General features: G+C 42.0%; 1 protein-coding gene across 1 annotated transcript in view; it reads right to left on the bottom strand.

Moving 5' to 3' along the window:
* TG (thyroglobulin) overlaps nt 1-22,151 on the bottom strand; it is a gene marked incomplete at its 5' end in the record, with an annotated part of 143,675 nt that overhangs the window by 10,984 nt on the left and 110,540 nt on the right. Inside the window, 3 exons of the mRNA XM_063299987.1 lie at nt 3,147-3,328; nt 10,209-10,376; nt 12,289-12,453. Of these exons, the coding sequence (XP_063156057.1) occupies nt 3,147-3,328; nt 10,209-10,376; nt 12,289-12,453 (515 nt within the window). The remainder of the gene's footprint in view (nt 1-3,146; nt 3,329-10,208; nt 10,377-12,288; nt 12,454-22,151) is intronic.

Here is a 22,151-nt window from a genome sequence, read left to right as displayed (position 1 = left end):
ATGATGGCAGAATATGCTTCTATATATTGGCTGCATACTGAGATGTCCAGAAAATGTTGCCTCAAGCAAAAGTCGGAGGGCCAGATGTTAATACTGGGGAGGGGGTCCTTTTCTTTATAGGTGGGATGTCAAGGATTCGGGATTTGTTATTGCATCTCCCTGTTTCAACCTCACAAAAATCTGCAGGCCTGTGAGCCATGATGCTATTTTTGCTGGAAGCAATTCAGTGCTATTGTTGCTGTGGCTTTTTTAAAATGCAGGCTTAAAGGCTCCACCCTGAAAAAAGGGGAAATGAAAAGTAAAATGTTGCCTGAAGAAGAAGCAGGTAAGGAAACGGAGGGTGGACTTGATGCTGCTTGCAGCAAGTGGGTTACCAAAGAAGGTGTAAGCTGCATTCTCAGCATCTCCTGTTCAAGGATTCTTAAAATTCAGGGCTGAAATAGATCTTGCCCTCAGCTGCTGGAGAACAGATAGACATTTTCCTGCACAGCAAAATTCCAGATGCCCACGAGATGGCAGCCAAGGGTTAGCATTTTCTGTATCTCTGTCTCCTGACATCTCGTGGTCCAGTGGATTTCTGCTGTCCAAACCTGGTATGCCTGTTGGAGATGGACATGCTGCAATCTGCTTCCTTGACTAGAGGGAAGAGGGAATGATCTTGAAGGACAGGAGGAAGAGCTGCTACAAAGGCAACAGTCAGATAAAAGGGACCCGAGATGTCTCAGACAAGCCCCTCCCTTGTTCAGTGAAGACAATGGAGGGAGGGGAGACGTGCATTCAGATGTGCAAAATTCTGGTTGAGAAACCCGGGTCTAATATGCCTAAACTGCTAATATGTACGGCACTGCATTAATTTATTTCAGGGTTTGAACAATGTGCTACATCATACACCTGGGTTTCTCAGTCAGGGTTCTGTGGCACCCTCGGGTTCCGCGAGAGGTCACTAGGGGTTCCCTCCCTGGGAGATCACAATTTATTTAAAGAATTATTTCAAATTCGGGCAACTTCACATTAAAGAGGTAAGTTTCATTCTTGATTTTTAGTTTAAGAACACTGTGACTGCACATCTACAGGCCTACCCATGAAACGAACATAATGATTTTGTAACTTCTGGCCTGTATTTGAGCCTGACTGTGCAGGGGTTCCCCAAGCCCTGAAAAATATTCCATGGGTTCCTCCAGGGTCAAAAGGTTGAGAAAGGCTGTCACACACGAACCAAACAGGCTAGGTTCAAACAGCACACTCTGCCACAGAAACTAACCCAGGTTAACGCTAAGTAAATTCAGCATGTTATGCAAAAAGGTCTAAATAACCTGTTTAAACATGTTGCAGAGATGCAGCCTGTGAGAGAGGTGTGACTGCTTGTTTTGTAATCTGAAAACCATTCCGGGCGCTTTTCAGGATGAGATGCAGATGATGATGGAAACTCTGAACGTCCAGCATGCAGGTTGATGTGAATTTAACATTTAAATACTATAAAATAAAAAAATCCTTCCTCACCCCTATGGGTGACATGTGTCTTCCTCCACCTCAGGTCCTCTGCCAGAGGCCTGGGAGTTGGAGGGTTCTGCTCAGGATCTCAGCTGTTCCCAGCACTGCACTCTTCTGGACAGAGAGCTCTGATGCTGCTCATGGGATCTGCTGGAGCCCCTCTCCCAGCTTGGGAGTCACAGCCCTGAGTGCTCCTACCACCACTGGGACCACTTTGGCCTTCCCTTTCCACATCCTCTCCAGTTCCTCCTTCAGGCCCTGGGACTTCTCCAGCTTCTCGTACTCCTTCTTCCTGATGTTCCTGTCACTTGGCACCGCTACATCTATCACCACCACTGTCTTCTGGTCATATATACTGTATATCTTTAATGCTGTCACTGGAGCTCTGGAACTGACCTATTTCTCAAGCTTTATTTACTCTCCTTTCATTTCCTTTTTAAAAAAAAACTTCTGTTTTATTTTCACAAAATTGTACTTTATAATATTGTATTCCATTCTGGAACACAACAGAAAAGAATACATCAAAATAAATATGTAAACTTTTCTCTAAGTTTTAGTCCTTCCTTAGTATGCCGTTGATTGCTTAGAATTCCACTTTCAATTATCCTTCTGCCTTCAGCAAACTTAAGTCTGTGTTTAAACATAGGGTTGTTTCTAATGCTGATCTATGGAGGTGGGACAGGATCAAGAAGAGGCTGTTGGAATGGGCAGAGGGGAACCCTAAGTAACACATGCAGTAATATCTTACTCCTTCTCTGATTAGAAGGGAAAAAAAATTCATTGTGAAGAATGAACAAGAATGGATTTCCTGACTAGCAGATGGAAGTTGGTTTCTTATTTTTAGACTGATGCGGTAAAGCAGCCAAATTTAAACTTGAAGAAATGACACATGAGGAGCCAAAAACAATGAAAGCAATAGTCCTAAACTGCAAGACACCGTATTTGAGGGCTACAGCTTTACTGCTCAAAACATCTTTCTTGAATGTGCTGGAAGGATTGCAGCCCATAATTTAAAACTGAACTCAACTTGATATTTATCCAAGAGCTTGGTTTTGACCTCTTCCCTCTTCTGCACATGCACACCTCTGCAGGGGACATCAAAATCAGCAGCTGCTCCAGGATGCGTTGCAAAGCTTACATTTATCCTGACATTCATGCATGCTAAGCCACGATTTTGATCAATGCATGTGTCAAAGTGTTGAGAAGTACAGTATGTGTATGTTGGATGGGGGTGGGGAAGCTGAGATTCTTCCCCCGCAGAAAAAGTGCACTTATTAGGAATTTTTAAAAAGACTACCAAAGACACAATCTGGTATTTGGATACTTACAATGAACTCATTTTCTGAGTTCTTCCAAATTGCCACACAGCCACAGAACATTAATTAACAGTTAAAGAGTTGAACTGGAAGTATTAGTAGATATGGAGGGGCATATCCTAGAAGTCAGTATTGCTGGGTAGCTGGCCAGAATCCTGAAGCACAATAATCCTGTATTAAGCTGATTATGTATCTTGCTTCTACAGAGTGATGGCTTGTTTTAACAAACCATCTTTTGCTTGTCCTTGCATTCTTTTACTTTTCCATGCCTTCTTTCCATGCATTCCCCCCAAGCCCAACCCTCTTTAAAAAGAGAGAGACGGAGAGGGAGAAACTTACCGAGTGGCATTTTCTAATGCTCTGGAGAATGAAGCATACTCTGTGGATGCGTGCTGCAGGGAATAAAACCAGGTGGCTGCATCCAGGATGAGAAGGTTGGACTCTTCACCCCCCAAAGAATTTTGAAGAGCCTGGTAAAAAGCTGTTTTGCTATTGGCACGGCCTTGGCTTTCTTCAAAGCGCTGATAAGAGAAGAAAAGAGCATTCAGAAGAATTCAGAAGGCCGGCTCATACTCGAAAATGGCTGCTTGCTACAGTTCTGTGCCTAAAACCACGCTTTAAAAAAATGGCTCTGATGGCACCTTGCAGTTCTGTTAAATTAGGAGAAAAATGGGCATTGCACGTCATTATGAGGTGTTCCAGACATCTAGCAGCTCTATTATATCCTGCTTTGGTCAAACCTCACCTTGGGTAGTATGTCTACTTCTTGGTACATTTTACACTGGATTCAAAGGTACTGGAACAGATGTAGGGGAAGGCAACAAGGGTGATCAGGAATAGAAATTAAGTCCTATGAATACAGGCTGAAGAAGATTGAAGGCTTGGAAAAGAGAAGACTGGGTGGAGGTATGAGAACCCTCTCCAAATAGCTGAAAGGACATTGCATAGGAGAAAGTCAAGACCTGTTCTCTATCACTCCAGAGGACAGAATGGATAATGGATTTTAGTTATAGAATGACAGGTTCCAATTGCAAGAGAAAAGTCCCTAACTATTTGATGCTGGAAACAATGACTCAGAAAGGTGGTAGACTCCTCTTCATCGGATGAGTCCCAGAGAAGTCTTGATAACAACCTATCTGAGATGCTTTCATTTGGATTCCTGCAGTGAGCGAGGCATTGGACAAAATGGCCTAAGTGGCATTACCAGTTCTAGGGTTCTGGGAAATGAAACCGGTTACAGAATTCCCCCAATGCATCCTTCTGGAAGAGCTAAATGGACAGCAGCTTGAAATGTTGGGGACTCCTCGAGTCTTAAGCCCCCTCCTGCTTCCTTCCTAACGTATATGACTTAAAGAAGAGCTATTTTAAGAGGCGGAAAAGAATTGTGGAGTTCTTGGTGCTGGAAAGAATTCCAGAAGCTGCACTCTGGGAAGCTTGCAAGCTGCAAAGCATCAGCTTCAGTATTATCATTATTCCTAAAAATATCTCTAGTGCCCATCAGAGATCCTGAAGGTATTCTTAGAAATAAATATGGTCAAGGGCTACAGGTTGGTTTCTCCAATTGCTTAACCCAACCCGTCAGGATAATTGGAAGGCTTAGGGGGAACCTCCTGGGGACCACAAGGCAGTATGAGGGAGCAACCTCACTAGCTTGTCTTCTGATGAAATGGAAATATAGTATCCCCATCCACCACAGCAGGCATTTTGCAGGAACCACCCATATATGGTCTCTAAATTCCCAATGTGCCCATTGTCGCCAAAGATTGCAAAGCCCTCAGTGGGACTGGTTTGGATTTAAGGGCAAAACAAAGCAGGAAGCCACCATTACAGAAGGAAGAGTTATGTCCTTGTTTTAAAGATAGTCTTTAAAAATACAAATTTGGTTTTGCATATGTAATACCACAGCTGTCAGGAGGCTGAAAAGATCCTGACCTAGCTCAGAAACTCAAGTCAGACTCTCTAGGAACCACACCTAGTGCATGAATCTTTCAGAAATCCAGCCAGCGACAAAGAAAATTTCAGCTCTCCATCCCCATTCTCTGTGGAGATGAGAATATTTTAAAGCCCCCCCCCATCTTTTCCCCATCATTTAAGCAAGTATTTTTGAAATATATATGTATGTATGTGTATGCACACACACACACACACACACACACACCTTCTCTTTTTAAAGATGATGTTTTTCCCAGCCCCAAATTGTTTTTTCCCACCATTGCATAGACCACAGAGTAACTTCCTGAAAAGCTGGGAATCTAAGAATTCTCCATTGCATCATGTTGCTGATGGTTAGACGTAGTATTGGCTTAAGAACTTGGTTTAAAGAATTCTTTTTCAAGTCATTCCAGAGCAGACACCTAATAAAAAACTATTTTTATTCCTTATTGTTGGCCTAGCTCAGAATTCTTTTTTAAAGGTTCTGATTTTTACAGGAAAAATTACTATGGACACATGGGCCCAGGTTTCACAACTGCCAGACCTCTTGAAGTCAATTTGTGTTTTGATTGAACCCTGTAGGTTGCTGATGGACTATTAATATAGTTGACATTAAGTCCAGTCGTGTCCGACTCTAGGGGGCGGTGCTCATCTCTGTTTCAAAGCCGAAGAGCTTTGTTTGTCCGTAGACAGTTCCGTGGTCATGTGGCCAGCATGACTACATGGAACGCCGTTACCTGCCCGCCAAAGCGGTACCTATTAATCTACTCACATTTACATGTTTTCAAACTGCTAGGTTGGCAGGAGCTGGGACTAGCAACGGGAGCTCACCCCGTCACGCGGATTCGAACCGCCAACCTTCGGATAGTAGAATGATGTTAATTCATTAAAAAAAACAACAGCTCCTCAGTTAGACAATCAAGGAGAAGGCAAAGCTGGAATCATTCCTTCGACTTTTAGTTTTCCACGTGTAGTGATTACATAGAGAAGCATGAATGCACTTTTACCCCACATTGAAATAGTAAACCCATGCACCCATTTATCAGCTCCACTGCTATTGGTGCAGTGAAGCCTAATTGTAGTTTTTTTCCAGATGCATTGCTCTAAAACTATCACCAGGATAAAATAAGATCTGTTTTCAGGGAAGTCTTCCATCCAAACAAGAGAATTTTCCTCATTTTGTGCAATTAGGCATGACATATTTCTCTCTTCCTGAGATGCCTATGGATGAAGATGGTCTCTTTGAAGAGTGACCACCGCTTTTAAAAGACATTGTCTGTAGCATATCCATATTACAGATAAAGAGAATTGTTTTTATGAAGTAGTTTTCCTTGAAAACGAAAACAAAAATAAATAAATATGAAGTGGGGCATATCCAGACATCAAAGAAAAGTGTTACATTTCAAAATGAACCCTCTAAATATGGTTCTGCTAACTGAAACATTGCTCATTCCTTCCTAACCTTGGAGAAGGTCTGCACTTCAAACAAAGCCATTTCTTTTTCTACTGGTATTAAACTTGAGAATGACACCTTTCTGGGTAAAAAGGATATGAAAGCAATCTGGGACAGCAGCTGTCACCCAACTGATCCCCAGAGTTAATTTTGCTGACCTGACTGGTCTACAAGTGTCTCTAGCAAAGCTGCTCACTTGATGCAAAAAGATTACCATCCCAGGCAGAAGGAACATGCTGTTTTGTTTGTTGGTCAAGAGTATATAATAAAAAAAAAAAATCAAGATGGGCATTGCCCGATGTACAGTACGAGGGGACAATTTGATTCTCTGGTGTGTACCTGCCCTTTTCGGTCACAAAATTAGAAAAAGCTGGTCTTCTTCTTATACTGATCTTCATCCAGAGACAGTCAATGACATGACACGCTAGGAGATGTGAGCATGAAAAATGAGTTGGCGGAGACATAAGATAGTCTGGAATTTCAAAGCTGACACTGGCTCGCCTCTGCTGAAAAAGGCAAATGAGTAATTTTGTAATATCTATTGCTCATGGTTCCTTGGGCAAAGAGAATTGCTGGTTCGAAAGCGACACTGCAGAAAACTGAGAAATGCTCTTCTCGTCTGATTTCCAGAAGCAGATAACTGCATGTTGGAGGAGTGATGAGAACTACTGGTAGTCCTTGCTTAACAACCACAATTGGGACTGGAATTTTGGTTGCTAAGTGAAGCAGTCACTAAGTGAATCTGACTCAATTTTATGGGGGTTTTTGCAGCAGTTGTTAACTGAATCACTGCAGTCATTAAGTCAACAACGTGGTCGTTAAGCAAATCACATGGTTCCCCATTGATTTTGCTTGCCAGAAGCTTGCTAGGAAGGTCAAAAATGGTGATCACATAACCATGGGACACTGCAATGGTCATAAATGCAAACTGGTTGCCAAGCGCCCAGACTGTGATCACATAACTGTGGTGATGCCGCAACAGTCATAAGTGTGAGGACTGGTTGTAAGTTTTTTTTTTCAGCACCATTGTAAGTCCGAATCATCACTAAATAAATGGTTGTTAAGCAAGGAATGCCTCTAGTAATAGATCAGCACCAAGGGCATTCCAAAAAAAGGAAAGGAAAGGAATGAAGGTGGAATCAGATCTCTTTGGCCTTTGAGATGAAAAGACCAGGCAAAAAGGGGGAAAAAAAGATGCTGGTCATTGGGGGCAGGTAATATATTTAAAACCATCTGGCTCTTGAATTCTTTAGTCTATTCACTGACATTTGGATCCTTGTTGCCTTAATTTGAAAAACATGACTTCCATTTGGGTGACTATCTAGGACAAACCACAGAGTCCCTCTGATCAAGGGTCTGTATTTCTGTTAGCAGATCAGGTACTTTGGTTCCTACCACCATCACTACCTGGTGCCTTCAGGTAGATCTAGGGATGGATGGAGACTTCTGAGAATTGCATTCTCAACATACTGTAGCTACCAGGTGCCAAACAGGGACAGTCTGCCCTTGCCCAAGAAAGCAACCAGTTGCCTGGGCTCAGCTTCCATCTGTATGGGCTCAGATTCACACTGCACAGAATTGAATGGGTCCTTGAGGTCATCAAGTCCAACTCCTTGCTCAGTGCAGGAATTGGAAGGAAAATGTTCCAGACCAATAGCTGTCTAGTCTTCACTTACACAGCTGTCGAAGGAAAGCCCATTGCTGTGGGTCATCAGTTCCACTGTTGAATTGTTCTTAGGAAGTTTTTTTTTTCCTAAAATTGAGTTGGATTCTGCCTTTTGGTAACTTAAATCTACTGTATTATGTAGATTGTATCATGTAGAAGATGGGGAAAAAAGCTCCAAGTAAGACCAGTAAATTTCATGTTCATTCTGCCTTCTGGGGGGCAGAGAACCTCACCCCTTGAAAACTGCCCAGTAGTGAGAATGGAAGGACAAGCAAAAGTAGCTGTTTTGGAACAAATTCAATTTACCAGCACTATCAAGAGAGAGATTCTTGAACTTAGGTACATCAAAAGGTTTCAGGCCATCTCAAAAGGTCTCAACAAACACAATGGATTTCTAACACTTTACAGCAGTTAATTGATAAGGTATTTCTAATCTGTCACATGGAATTCCATAACGAGCTGGTCTTCCCCTTCCTTCCTCTCCATATCTTGCCTCATCCCAATTTAAAACCTACTCACTTCATCCACTCAGGAGAAATGAGAAGTGAGCTGTAGCCAAGAAAGCATATGCTTTTTACTAAAACATGTAAAAAGTCTGAAAAGGTGCTGCTTAATGCCTTCTGACTTTTGGCTACCATAGATTCTTCCTACGATGTCCCCATAAAAGGAGACATGCCTCAAGTTGAGTTGGACACTTGAGAGGGCATACATGCAGTTTGATCAGCAGAGATATGAAAAGGCTTGCTCCTGATTTCTTCTAGGACAGTTCCTAGGTTAACCAACAACCCTGGAATTCCCAGGTGGCTCCTCATCCATGTTCTAATAGGGTCTTGCCAATGGTGACTCATGCCCTCATCAGCTTAAGGTTGGATGACTACAAAGTACTTTACATGGGGCTGCTGTTGGAAACTATTTGGAAACTACAATTGATACAGCATGTGGAGGCCCAGTTGTTAGTGGGTAAAAGCTGCTACCCCCACGCGGCAAAAGTTTTGCAGGTGTGGCATTGGCTACCAATAGGTTTCCAGGTACCATCTGAATGGTCCTAATCATGGTGGTATTTAGAAAAGCAGAAAACAAAACAAAACACCACCCTGATCTATTCCTCAAGACCTTTGGATTGTGACTGAAATGTTGTCCATTGCTAGGGGCCATGATTACCTTTTTATTTTTGAGGATTTTTTTTTCTTTGACCTGTTACTCATCTTTGATAGATTTAAGGTGTGTTTCAATGATATTGTTCTATGTTCTTGTTTATATGTAAACTGCTTGGACTTGTTCTGGAATACGGCAGTATATAAAAATTGTAATAAATAAGCACATAACCCGGGTCAACTCTGCTTAGCTTCCAAGGTTAGCCTAGGTTGGCTAGATATTGCCAGATATTGGGGCATAGATTTCATAGTTTTCTCTTCTGATCATGTTAAAATATACGAATTTGAGGAGCTGTACAGCAGTACATGAGATCCAGTTTGGTGTGGTGGCTAAGGCATCAGGCTGGAAACCAGGAGACCGTGAATTCTAGTGCTGCCTTAGGCACAAAGCCAGCTGGGTGACCTTGGGCCAGTCGCTCTCTCAGACCCAGGAAGGAGGCAATGGCAAACCACTTCTGAAGTCTTGCCAAGAAAACTCCAGGGGCTTGTCTAGGCAGTTGCCAGGAGTCAACACTGACTTGAAGGCACCCCCCCCTAAAAAAGAGGAAGAGGGGTTCATAAGATTTCTGTAGCACATACAGTTCTAGGGTCTTGAATTGTGCAGCTCCAGTCTATTTAAACAGTAAATTTGGCCATCTTATCATCACCTAATTGTCCAGCTCTTTGGTAACTGTCTATAACCAGAAAAGACTCTTTTCCAAGCAAGTTTCTCACAGAGTTCTTTTTAACAAGATTTATTGAGATGAAAAGGATGGGGTTACAAAAATGCCAGACAGTTACTTAAAAGTAACCTTTAATTTAGAACCAGTATATTAATATATATCCCTACAGACATGATCCAGACAGGATATAGGTCTCTTTACTGATGATGAGAAAGCTTGCAGCTGGCTGTTTACTCCCAGTCTCCTGGAACTTTATCAGTATGGGAGCCAACTCTTACTATAATGATGAAACTATGCATGATGTTCTATCAGTGAAATGGCAACCTCAATCACCTTATTTTGCCTTTTCCTCTAAACTACTAATGCTGGTTCCTGCACTGATATTGCCAACTATAGGAACGTCAGCAACATCTGTACTATTTCATCATATATGTGAATACACATAAGGCAGGCCCCAGATTTTATTTTCTCAAACTATTTCTATAATTACAGCTATAGGTCTACATCTGTTTCAGACCTGGCATTTCTGCTTACCTTAACTGCCTTTGCACGACTGATCAGCCCATCCTGTTGTGCACTTCCAATGAGAAGGTCCATCTTCAAAGGTCGGAAACGTTGCAGCACTGTTGGGAAAGACTCCTGCAGGTAGGATCCATCAACAACTGGACCCCAATACTGGAATGGCCCACTTATGGCTAGGAGCTATGCAAAGAACCACAAAAAGGTTAGCATAGGAGTGGAAGGAGAATGGAGTAAATCTTACACATGCCGAGATGGACCGGGAAGTGGGGCAGAAAGCATAAATGGCCACTGATGGTAAATAAGAAAGACAACACCATTATAATCTTACGGGTAACTTTTACTAGAGGCAGACAAGCTAGGGAATTGCTTGTGCAAAGCATGCTTGTATCTTAATGGTTAATGTCTAGTTGTACCTGGAACAGTTCAAGGACATCATCAGCTGAACCTACAAGAGTTCCTGCTATCTTCTGTCCAGCAATGCTCTTGTATAGGCCTGGATAAGCCATTCAGTGCCTCCAGAAAGTGTTTCTTGGCCAAAGGATGGGCTCCCTTACTTCTCAGTTGCTGTTCACTGCTGTGTTTCCCCCCACCTCATCAGCTAGAACCATAGCAAAGCTTCTGGTTATCTGTATCTTCCTGGTCCATCTTCAGGGACATAACTATTGTATAATTGGATTGCTCAGGCCTGAGCTTCTGTTATAAATGATAATCCTAAGGAGACACCACATCTGCTCCTTCCTTCTTTAGAAAAGCACTCTTACCTTCTAAATTATCCATTTAAATCTCTTGATGCTCAAGAGGTTTTATACCCGAAGAACATCCAGTGATGAGCTGAATAAATAAGCTGCAACCTGAACTGTTGTCTTTTTCACCGAGGCATTTTTAATTTTTAATGCCTTGGTAAAAAAAAGAAAACAGTTCAGGTTGCAATTAATTTTTAACGTTCAACCATTCGATTAAAGCTCTTCCATTTCAATGGTTGTGGGGTGGGGATACTGCCAGTGAACCAACGTTCAGAGTCCAGCGAAAATATTTTTTCTTGAGAATATTTTCAGCAAATATTCAGAGATAGTCATTACTTACTTTCAGAGGGACTTATCTTGGAGTAAGTTCCACTGAGATCAGTAAGGCTTACTTCTGTGTAGACATCTACGCTACCCAGTAAATGTGTACAGTTCTCTGCACGTCTGTTCATTGATCTTGAACTGGGAAGGCACCGGCCTTGATCTCACCCACCGCTTTCAGGTGCCCCCGCTTACTGAACTCAGGGAATGCAAATGTGGAGAAAAAAATTATTCCCCCTCTTCTGAGTTAAATTAATCCATGAAATTTTATTCTCCTTAGGTAGGGATGCTTCTTCCAAATGTTGCTTGCAACGATCTATGTATTAGCCACAAGACGCCAGTTAGGTCTCCAAGTCCAATCCCTACTTAGTGCAGACATCCTTATTAAACTATCCCTGACAAGGGACTGTCTGGTCTCTGCTGAAAGAAATCCAGAACAATGGAGCCCTCCGTATCCCTGAGTTCGCTGTTGAGCTTCTCTTACCGTTTAGACGTTTGCCCAACATTCAGCCAGAACCTGGCTCCTATAACTGAAGTCCCATTATCCTGTGCCCTGCCCTCTGGGCAAAGGGGTTCAAGGGAGGCCATATGATAAAAGGAGTGACACTAGACTATCAGTTTAAATCCCTTTTGTGTGTGCATGGTGATGCACGTATGAAAGAAATAATTCTCTCTCTTTTCCCATTTTCTCCTGGAGGGTACCCAGGAGACAGATGAAATACTTGTGACATTGCTTCCTTGCAGAAAGTCTGTGGGCCTGCAGGACATTTCAGGTCTCAGATTCATTTCACATCGTCACTTACTAGTGAGTCCGAGGCTGTGTGCTGCCTTAAGGAGACGGACAGTTCGCTACTAATCCATCAATTGCACAGTACTAGTTTTATTCTTATTCTACTTCCTTCTGAGCCAGTAGAGATTCCTTTTTTGAGAAGACATTAGTCCCACATTCCAGATCTGCTTTTTCTACCCAATTATATTTGCAAACCCATGCATTTGAGCTGTGCCACAAAAACAAGAAATGAACACACCTTGGTTTGTGCATCATTAAGTGCTTTGGCAGGCAGCTGGCGAAGGCACGAGACAATTTCAGTACTGGTAGCAGACGGGCAGCCCAGCTCGTGGGCCAAAACAGCAGCTTCTGCCCGTGCTTTCTCTTTGCTGAGTGTTATTGCTGGAGAGAAAGCAGATCCTCCCTAAAAAAAGAAAAAGGGAAAAAAGAATAAAGAGAACTAAGTTAGCTCTGGATCTGAGTACTTTCCTAGATGCAAGCTTTCAAAAGACATTGAAAACCTAGAAAGGAATTTTTTAAAAAAAGCAGTCAAAGGAGTTCAGCAATTTTATTTCATTTCAACCACTGGCCAGAAGCGTTAAAACATACACATATACCACAAATGCGTTATTTTAGCAATTGCAGTGAACTTAATAGCATGTCCTCATGCTTCAGTCCCTCCGCAAAGGATCGTTACCTTGTCGTGGTGCTGGAGCTTGAGCACCTCAATGATGCCATGAGCTAAACCGTGAAGGGCCACCCAAGACGGGAAGGTCATGACAGAGAGGTCAGACTAAATGCGATCCCTGGGGAAGGTAATGGCAACCCACCCCAGTATTCTTGCCGTGAAAACTAAATGGATCAGTACAACCAGAGATATGTCGGTATACCATCGGAAGATGAGACCCCCAGGTCGGAAGATGGTCAAAATGCTACTGGGGAGGAACAGAGGATGAGCTCAACTAGCCCCAGTCGTGATGACGCAGCTAGCTCAAAGCCGAAAGGACGGTTAGCGGCCGACGGTGCTGGTGGTGAACAGCGAATCCGATGTTCTAAGGATCAACACACCATTGGAACCTGGAATGTAAGATCTATGAGCCAGGGCAAATTGGATGTAGTTATTGGTGAGATGTCAAGATTAAAGATAGACATTCTGGGCGTCAGTGAACTGAAATGGACTGGAATGGGCCACTTCACATCAAATGACCACCAGATCTACTACTGTGGACAAGAGGACCACAGAAGAAATGGAGTAGCCTTCATAATTAATAGTAAAGTGGCTAAAGCAGTGCTTGGATACAACCCCAAAAACGACAGAATGATCTCAATTCGAATTCAGGGCAAGCCATCTAACATCACAGTGATCCAAATATTCGCCCCAACCACAAATGCTGAAGAAGCTGAAGTAGAGCAGTTCTATGAGGATCTGCAGCACCTACTGGACAACACGCCTAAAAGAGATGTTATTTTCATCACAGGAGACTGGAATGCTAAGGTGGGCAGTCAAATGACACCTCGAATTACAGGTAAGTATGGCCTGGGAGAACAAAACGAAGCAGGACATAGGCTGATAGAATTTTGCCAAGACAATTCACTCTGCATAACAAACACTCTCTTCCAACAACCTAAGAGACGGCTTTACACATGGACTTCACCAGATGGACAACACCGAAATCAGATTGATTACATCCTTTGCAGCCAAAGGTGGCGGACATCTGTACAGTCGGTAAAAACTAGGCCTGGAGCTGACTGTAGTTCAGACCATGAACTTCTTCTTGCACAATTTAGGATCAGACTAAAGAGATTAGGGAAGACCCACAGATCAGCTAGATATGAGCTCACGAATATTCCTCAGGAATATGCAGTGGAGGTGAAGAATAGATTTAAGGGACTGGACTTAGTAGATAGGGTCCCGGAAGAACTCTGGACAGAAGTTGGCAGCATTGTTCAGGAGACGGCAACAAAATACATCCCAAAGAAAGAGAAAACCAAGAAGGCAAAATGGCTGTCTGCTGAGACACTAGAAGTAGCCCAAGAAAGAAGGAAAGCAAAAGGCAACAGCGATAGGGGGAGATATGCCCAATTAAATGCAAAATTCCAGAGGTTAGCCAGAAGAGATAAGGAATTATTTTTAAACAAGCAATGCGCGGAAGTGGAAGAAGACAATAGAATAGGAAGGACAAGAGACCTCTTCCAGAAAATTAGAAACATTGGAGGTAAATTCCAGGCAAAAATGGGTATGATCAAAAACAAAGATGGCAAGGACCTAACAGAAGAAGAAGAGATCAAGAAAAAGTGGCAAGAATATACAGAAGACCTGTATAGGAAGGATAACAATATCGGGGATAGCTTTGACGGTGTGGTCAGTGAGCTAGAGCCAGACATCCTGAAGAGTGAGGTTGAGTGGGCCTTAAGAAGCATTGCTAATAACAAGGCAGCAGGAGACGACGGCATCCCAGCTGAACTGTTCAAAATCTTGCAAGATGATGCTGTCAAGGTAATGCATGCTATATGCCAGCAAATTTGGAAAACACAAGAATGGCCATCAGATTGGAAAAAATCAACTTATATCCCCATACCAAAAAAGGGAAACCCTAAAGAATGTTCAAACTATCGAACAGTGGCACTCATTTCACATGCCAGTAAGGTAATGCTCAAGATCCTGCAAGGTAGACTTCAGCAGTTCATGGAGCGAGAATTGCCAGATGTACAGGCTGGGTTTAGAAAAGGCAGAGGAACTAGAGACCAAATTGCCAATATCCGCTGGATAATGGAAAAAGCCAGGGAGTTTCAGAAAAACATCTATTTCTGTTTTATTGACTATTCTAAAGCCTTTGACTGTGTGGACCATAACAAATTGTGGCAAGTTCTTAGTGGTATGGGGATACCAAGTCATCTTGTATGCCTCCTGAAGAATCTGTATAACGACCAAGTAGCAACAGTAAGAACAGACCACGGAACAACGGACTGGTTTAAGATTGGGAAAGGAGTACGGCAGGGCTGTATACTCTCACCCTACCTATTCAACTTGTATGCAGAACACATCATGCGACAAGCTGGTCTTGAGGAATCCAAGGCTGGAGTTAAAATCTCTGGAAGAAACATTAACAATCTCAGATATGCAGATGATACCACTTTGATGGCTGAAAGTGAAGAGGAACTGAGGAGCCTTATGATGAAGGTGAAAGAAGAAAGTGCAAAAGCTGGCTTGCAGCTAAACCTCAAAAAAACCAAGATTATGGCAACCAGCTTGATTGATAACTGGCAAATAGAGGGAGAAAATGTAGAAGCAGTGAAAGACTTTGTATTCCTAGGTGCAAAGATTACTGCAGATGCTGACTGCAGTCAGGAAATCAGAAGACGCTTAATCCTTGGGAGAAGAGCAATGACAAATCTCGATAAAATAGTTAAGAGCAGAGACATCACACTGACAACAAAGGCCCGCATAGTTAAAGCAATGGTGTTCCCCGTAGTAACATATGGCTGTGAGAGCTGGACCATAAGGAAGGCTGAGCGAAGGAAGTTCGATGCTTTTGAACTGTGGTGTTGGAGGAAAATTCTGAGAGTGCCTTGGACTGCAAGAAGATCCAACCAGTCCATCCTCCAGGAAATAAAGCCAGACTGCTCACTTGAGGGAATGATATTAAAGGCAAAACTGAAATACTTTGGCCACATAATGAGAAGACAGGACACCCTGGAGAAGATGCTGATGCTAGGGAGAGTGGAAGGCAAAAGGAAGAGGGGCCGACCAAGGGCAAGATGGATGGATGATATTCTAGAGGTGACGGACTCGTCCCTGGGGGAGCTGGGGATGTTGACGACCGACAGGAAGCTCTGGCGTGGGCTGGTCCATGAAGTCACGAAGAGTCGGAAGCGACTAAACGAATAAACAACAACAACAACATGCTTCAGTCCAGTATTTCAAACATCAAGGAACACAAATTCTAGGCATTTGTGTTTGTGGCCAGCCAAAATTTGTATGAATACATGAATACTCCTAATGCAGTTCCCTTTCAGGGTAAGCAGAATTAGGCAGAGCACAGAAAAGAAGTAAGAAATACTATGGCGAAGAAATTAAAGGTCTGAGCTAAAGAAAAGGGAACACAGTTAAACCTGGTTTACACCAACACCAGTCCCTGTACCTGTCCATGTCTTTCTGTCTTTGCAAACTATCTTTGTTTCTGTCTCATCAATACACAGCTTCATAGATCGCCTCCTGTTATTTAAATGTCTCAGTTCTCTCTTTTAAGACTCATCAGCTCCACCCAACCATGATTTTTCTCTCTCCTGCTCTCTTCCTTTACATTATTTCTTTCTTCATGACCAAACTACTTCTACCCACTTCTTTTGTGCTGGTCTCTCACATTCATTCAGTACCTCTTTGTTCTTGATCCTATCCCTCTGTTTTACCTCAGAAAAATACCCTATTCCCACTGCATTCAGCTTTTATTCAGGCCAACCCTCTTTTCCAGATTATAGTTTTGGTTAGCGCATCTCAAAAATGATAGCTAAGCTGGACAAAGCCAAACCTAGAGAAGGTGACTGTTTCCATACAGGTATAGAATATGCACTGGTAAAGTAAAAGAAATAAAAACTTGCCCCATCACAGCTGAGCTTAGTCCCTTGTCTCCATGGCGTGCCAAGTCTAAAACCAGGCTGTAAGTCTACCCACCCAAAAAGGATTTGTGTTGATTAAATCTATGCACCATCCTTATAAACTGAAAGGATGGGATGTGTAAAGTACATAATTCCATGTTTCAGATGAATTAGGGTAGCACTTTTTAAAATTGGAGATAAGACCATGTGCTGGGTCAATGATTGGAAAGAGACACCCATTTTATCTGGAGCAGTCACGAGTTACAGTTTCATCCTGTTTTAATTGCATTGTCCACCAAGGTAATATTTGGAAAACAGTAGCAGCCTTTTGTATTGGCTTATATCATGCTTCTCCTTTTCTTCTTGCTCTTATCTGACTTCCCTACTTCTGTAGCTAGAATTTTTTAAATTTCATAGGAGTGACATCTTCATCTTAGACAAATACGATTTAGTCAATTTCAAAGGGACTTCTGTTTGTATGAAAGAAAATGGAATATAATCAGATATATCCGCTTTAGAACAGCAAGGCTGGATTAGCAAAAAACCCTAGTTTCACAAATGATTAAATCTAAGTTTGGAACATGGGTTAACCCAAAAGGTTGCTGAAATCTTATTTTTTAAAGAATCACTCCCTCTCCATCCAACCCCACCCCACCCCCCAACCCTTAAGCCATGCACAGAAATATGATTGACTTTACTTGGAAGATATCTTTTTCACTGACACTTTAAGAAGCTTAAATATTTTATTGTGCCCTACACAGCTATTGCTAGGTGCAGTCTGGAGAAAGATGGGTATGTTCAGAAGACTTGACACAGGATTTGCTCAACAACACTTAAGTTTAACAAATCCAGCTCCTGGAGAAAAACATTCTGAGAGGTAGAATTTTGGAAAACAAGATTGAAGGTTGAGCTGAACCCAATGGAGCTGATTCCTGAGGAGGCATCCACACAAAACAGTTCTGTCCAGGGTATTGGTCTTCTGCCCACTAAGGCTAAATAGGACAATGTCCTCACCCCACAGCAAAATCAGAATGTTTGCTTCAGGGCTCATAATACTAAAGTAGGCTCTCACTGGTTATTTCCAGCAGCAAATCTGCAATGTCCTCAATATTGGGAATGTTCTGCTAGTCTCTGTATCACAGGCTGCTTCCTCTGTCAACTTGGTCTCCAGGAAAGTCTTGCGCTCTGCACTTAAAGGAGTTTGATACAGATAGCCAACTTCTGAGTAATAAGAAACCTGGAGGCACCAGTTTTACCTAAGATCTAGTTCCTGTGCAAAGACGCTGTATAGACGGATGTGATCTGGGATAACAAACACGCTAAGGCTGAGCTAAAGAAGGAAATGTACAGTATTAGCGGTCCAACAGTTTCTGTTCCCCTACAGAGGAGCAGAAGTGATTTCTGCAAGTACTTGTTGTACTACAGCATTTCCACACAGTGAGCTAAGCCAGTTCTCTCAAGATCCAATTCCCAGCACAAAGTGTCTTCTTGCTTACTCAGCCCTTATTTTGTCTGTTGGAGAGTAGAGAAAGACAAATCATCTCTCCTCAACACCTAGACTTCCTCTGGTGTAAACCTCTTCAAGAAGGCTATTTTGTAACCAACAGGTCAGTTCCAAGAAATCCCTCTTTTTGGTTGTCACTTGCTTTATTTCAATTGACAGAAGCACTCTGGGTACAGCCCCTGGAGAAAATCTGAAGTTTTGCATAGTGCAAATCAGCAAAAAAACCCATCCACTTTATCGTTTGAGTCAGTTCGTTAGCACTGCAGTGTGTGTGCGTGTGCTTTTACATATGATTTGCAAGCTTGTAGAAAGTTTTGCAACAGTACACAGATCACAAGATCTCTTAATACATGGGGCCTTTCTACATATCTTCGTCTAATCCAGTTAACCCTTTATGGGAATTGCCCAGTACTGATGGACATCACTCAGCTTTTATGGTTTGACATGTAAGTGTCCCAGAATGCAGACTTTTAACATCCAAATTCCCCAATGCACATTTTAAACAACATAACTATTGGTATTTATGAGCATTTTTAGAGCTTATTATCTTTAAAAAAAAACTGGAAGAGGTGGATTTTTGATCTGAGAAACTTGAAAACTAGCAGGAGCTCAGTTGATGATACTGTACTGTTTATGCTGCTATGAATCCATAGGAGTGGAATACTCCAAATTCTCTCTAGATTGAATCCATACTGGAGTTCTTCCACATCCCTGATTTTGGATAAATTATTTGAACTAAGACAATATCAGCCAGGTTTTACAGAACAGGGTAAGGAAGTTGATTTCTTCCAAATGTTTCAGACTACACCTCCAGAACTTTTTAATCTTATGGCTAGGACTGTTTAGAAGTGTGTTTCTCAACCTTGGCAACTTTAAGATGGGTGACTTTCCACATGCTGGCTGGGGAGTTCTGGGAAATGAAGACCACCCATCTTAAAGTTGCCAAGGCTGAGAAAGGTTGGTTTAGAATGTGGTGGTGGAAGGTTGATGGCTTCTTCTGTGGCTTGACCTCTTCCTCAACTTCACAAAAAATGGGCAACATTCTTACATTTCCGAAAATGCATTGCTTCATAGAAAGGAAGCTGTAATGGATACTGCCCTGACATTCACCCCTTACTTACAGACACAATATCCATATACTCAAGTTTATGAATTATGCAACTGCACACACAGGTTTATGAATCAGCGCAGAAGGAACTGTGCTAGGAACAAGAATAATGGACATAGGTTCCCCGTCATCTTACTTGCAATTCCCTACACAGCTGGCATCATGTTCCTTCCACCATATTCACTTTACTGCCCAGTCTAATCACTTGCGTAATTGAGAAATTTCCTTGCTATCTTACAGAAGAGGTCCTAAGAAGTCAAAACTAGACAAAGATTTACGGTACAGAGACCTAAAATTCGGCTGCTGTAAGTTAAAAATATGCACTTCTCACTTACATATACAGCTCTTCTATCATCTGGAGAGCCAGATGTTGCAACCTTTCTTTCTACCCATCCTAAATCCTGCCACACATGGGGAAAATATCACATCAGCTGGTAGGTACACCACACTTTCCCAGTTCCTGCAATCTGATGGTGGTGCAATCCTAGCCCACTCCAAATCCAACGAGTTTGCAAATGCCAGAAGCACAATTCTTTTCTTCTTGCATGGCTCTGCATTAGGAAAAATGCACATATGGGTGCAAGTCTTCTGCCCTTTCATTAAGGATTGGAAAGGCTGACTCCCCACTACATCCCAGTGAGCTCTCTTTTTCAGCAGCAAATATTACCAAACTTAGTGGGACTTACAAACATGCATAATGTTTAGCCCACAGTTTGGCAACACAAACCTGGGATAACATGTTGCAAACCAGTCTTCTTTCTCCAAGGTCCTAGCATCTTTCTCCACAAAGTTGCACTACAAATTCAGGAACAATCCAACAACACCCCCAAACCCAACAACCCAAAATTTTCATCAGGAAACTAAAGAATATTGGTGCATTCATCCTCCAAGCCATGTTGCAGGGCTTAAAGACTCCCAATCCTTGCCTCTTTTCAGTGAAAAAATGTATAGAAAATCCTAATCCTTCTATAGTTTGTTTGTTTGTTTGTTTGTTTGATTGAATGATTGATTGATTGATTTTGAGGGCGCCCAATTCCTCAACTCTAGGCAGCTTCCAGTTAGTGCTACATGTGAAACTGTTCACTGCCAATGTGGCCATCTCAGAGAAAAGAACAAATTTGTCACAATATGTTTTAGGATAATTATTAATTCCAGCCCATTCCCAAAATAAAGAGACAGATTATACATAAAGGATCTATACAGGAATGAATGAATGAATGAATGAATGAATGAATGTTTGTTTGTTTGTTTGTTTATTTATTATTCAAATTTTGCTATATATATGGAAAACAGGAAAAGAACAGCATGTGCAAGTAACTCAAGAGAATAGAAAGAGTGTCAGGAAATCAAAAGCTCAGATCTGGGTGAAGTTGGCAAAAGTTGCTGAGAACAACTCAAAGGGCTTCTTTAGATACGTTCAAAACAAAAGGAAAAACATCGGTACACCAGCTGATCAAAGATGATGGTGGGCGATGGTAATAGGTAACAATAAAAAGACAGAAATACTCTTTTAGTTCCATCTTCTCCATCAAAAAATGTGCCTCCCACCAAACAACAAGCAGGACTGAAGCTTGAGACTAATAGAAACAAGACTGGGGAATGAATGCCTTTTTAGTTTGAATGAGTTTAAATCTTCAGTGAATTGCCTCCAATGATACTGAAGGAACTTGTTGATGATCTGGCTGACCATCCTGGACAGTAGGTGAGCTACCAGATAACTGAAGGAAGGAATGTTGTCCTATCTTCAAAAATGGGAATGGATGATCTGGAGGACTACAAACTAGTTAGTCTGATATCAATACTTGAGAAGATTCTAGAGCAGATCAGGATGATCAGGGACTAGGAATTGAGACCAATGGAGAGAGTTCAAAAGCACTGGGAATATTTCACATGAGCCAATAATGCGATGCAGGTGCTAAGAAGGGAAATGCTAATTTGGGATGTATTAACAGGAGCACAAAGTTTAGATTATGAAAAGTCATTGTCCCACTCCACTTTGCCGTGGTTAGGGCCCACTTGGGATATAATGTCAATTTCTTGGCTCTGCAGTCTAAAAAAGACATCAGCCTGGAGCAAATTCAGAGAAAGACTACCAAAATGTGAAGAGTCTGGAAACGAAATCATGTGTGAAACACTTAAAGGAACTGGGTTTACTGTATTTAGCCTGCGGAAAAGAACAATAAAGTGAGATATGATAACTACCTTCAGATATCTAAAGGGTTATAATTTAGGGGGAGAAGTGGACTTGATCTCTGTTGTCCTGGAGGGCAGGAGCAGAACCAGTAGACTGAAACTACAGAAAAGTAGATTAGGAGGAACTTCCTGATAAGAGGTATCAACAGTAGAATGGGTTCTCTCACAAAGTGGTACATTCCTCTTCACTGGAAGCCTTCAACCAGAGGCCTAGATAACCATCTGCTGAAACAGTTTAGGACATCCAGAATCAACCAAGAGGTTGGACCAGATGATGTCCAGAGCACCTTCCAATTCTATGATTCTATTTAGCACTGAAATAGCAAGACTGAGGCAGGATATGATGGCATTTTTCAAGTGTCTTGGAGAAAGTCACACAGAAGATCAAGAATTTCCCTTTCTCTTACAGAGTACAGAACATGGAATAATGGACTTCTATAACATAAAGGCAGATTTTGAATGAATGTTAGGGAAAAAATTCCTAATGTTAAAAGCAATTTGACAGAGCCTCAAAGAAGGGTATGACCTCTCCTTCATTGAGTTATTCAGATGGGTGCCATATGCTTTAATTAAAATCAGGTACTGAGCAGGGAGTTGAACCCAGTGCCCTAAATAGCAAATTCTAATGCTATGAGTCTATGGGGAGGGATATAAGCAGCTGTGAGGACCTTTTGGAGCAGAAAAATATTGAGTGAGGAAAAGACTAAACATACACACTAAA

Source organism: Candoia aspera, chromosome 3 (assembly GCF_035149785.1).
Source record: "Candoia aspera isolate rCanAsp1 chromosome 3, rCanAsp1.hap2, whole genome shotgun sequence".
Taxonomy (NCBI): domain Eukaryota; kingdom Metazoa; phylum Chordata; class Lepidosauria; order Squamata; family Boidae; genus Candoia; species Candoia aspera.
This window is presented reverse-complemented; position numbering and strand designations above follow the sequence as displayed.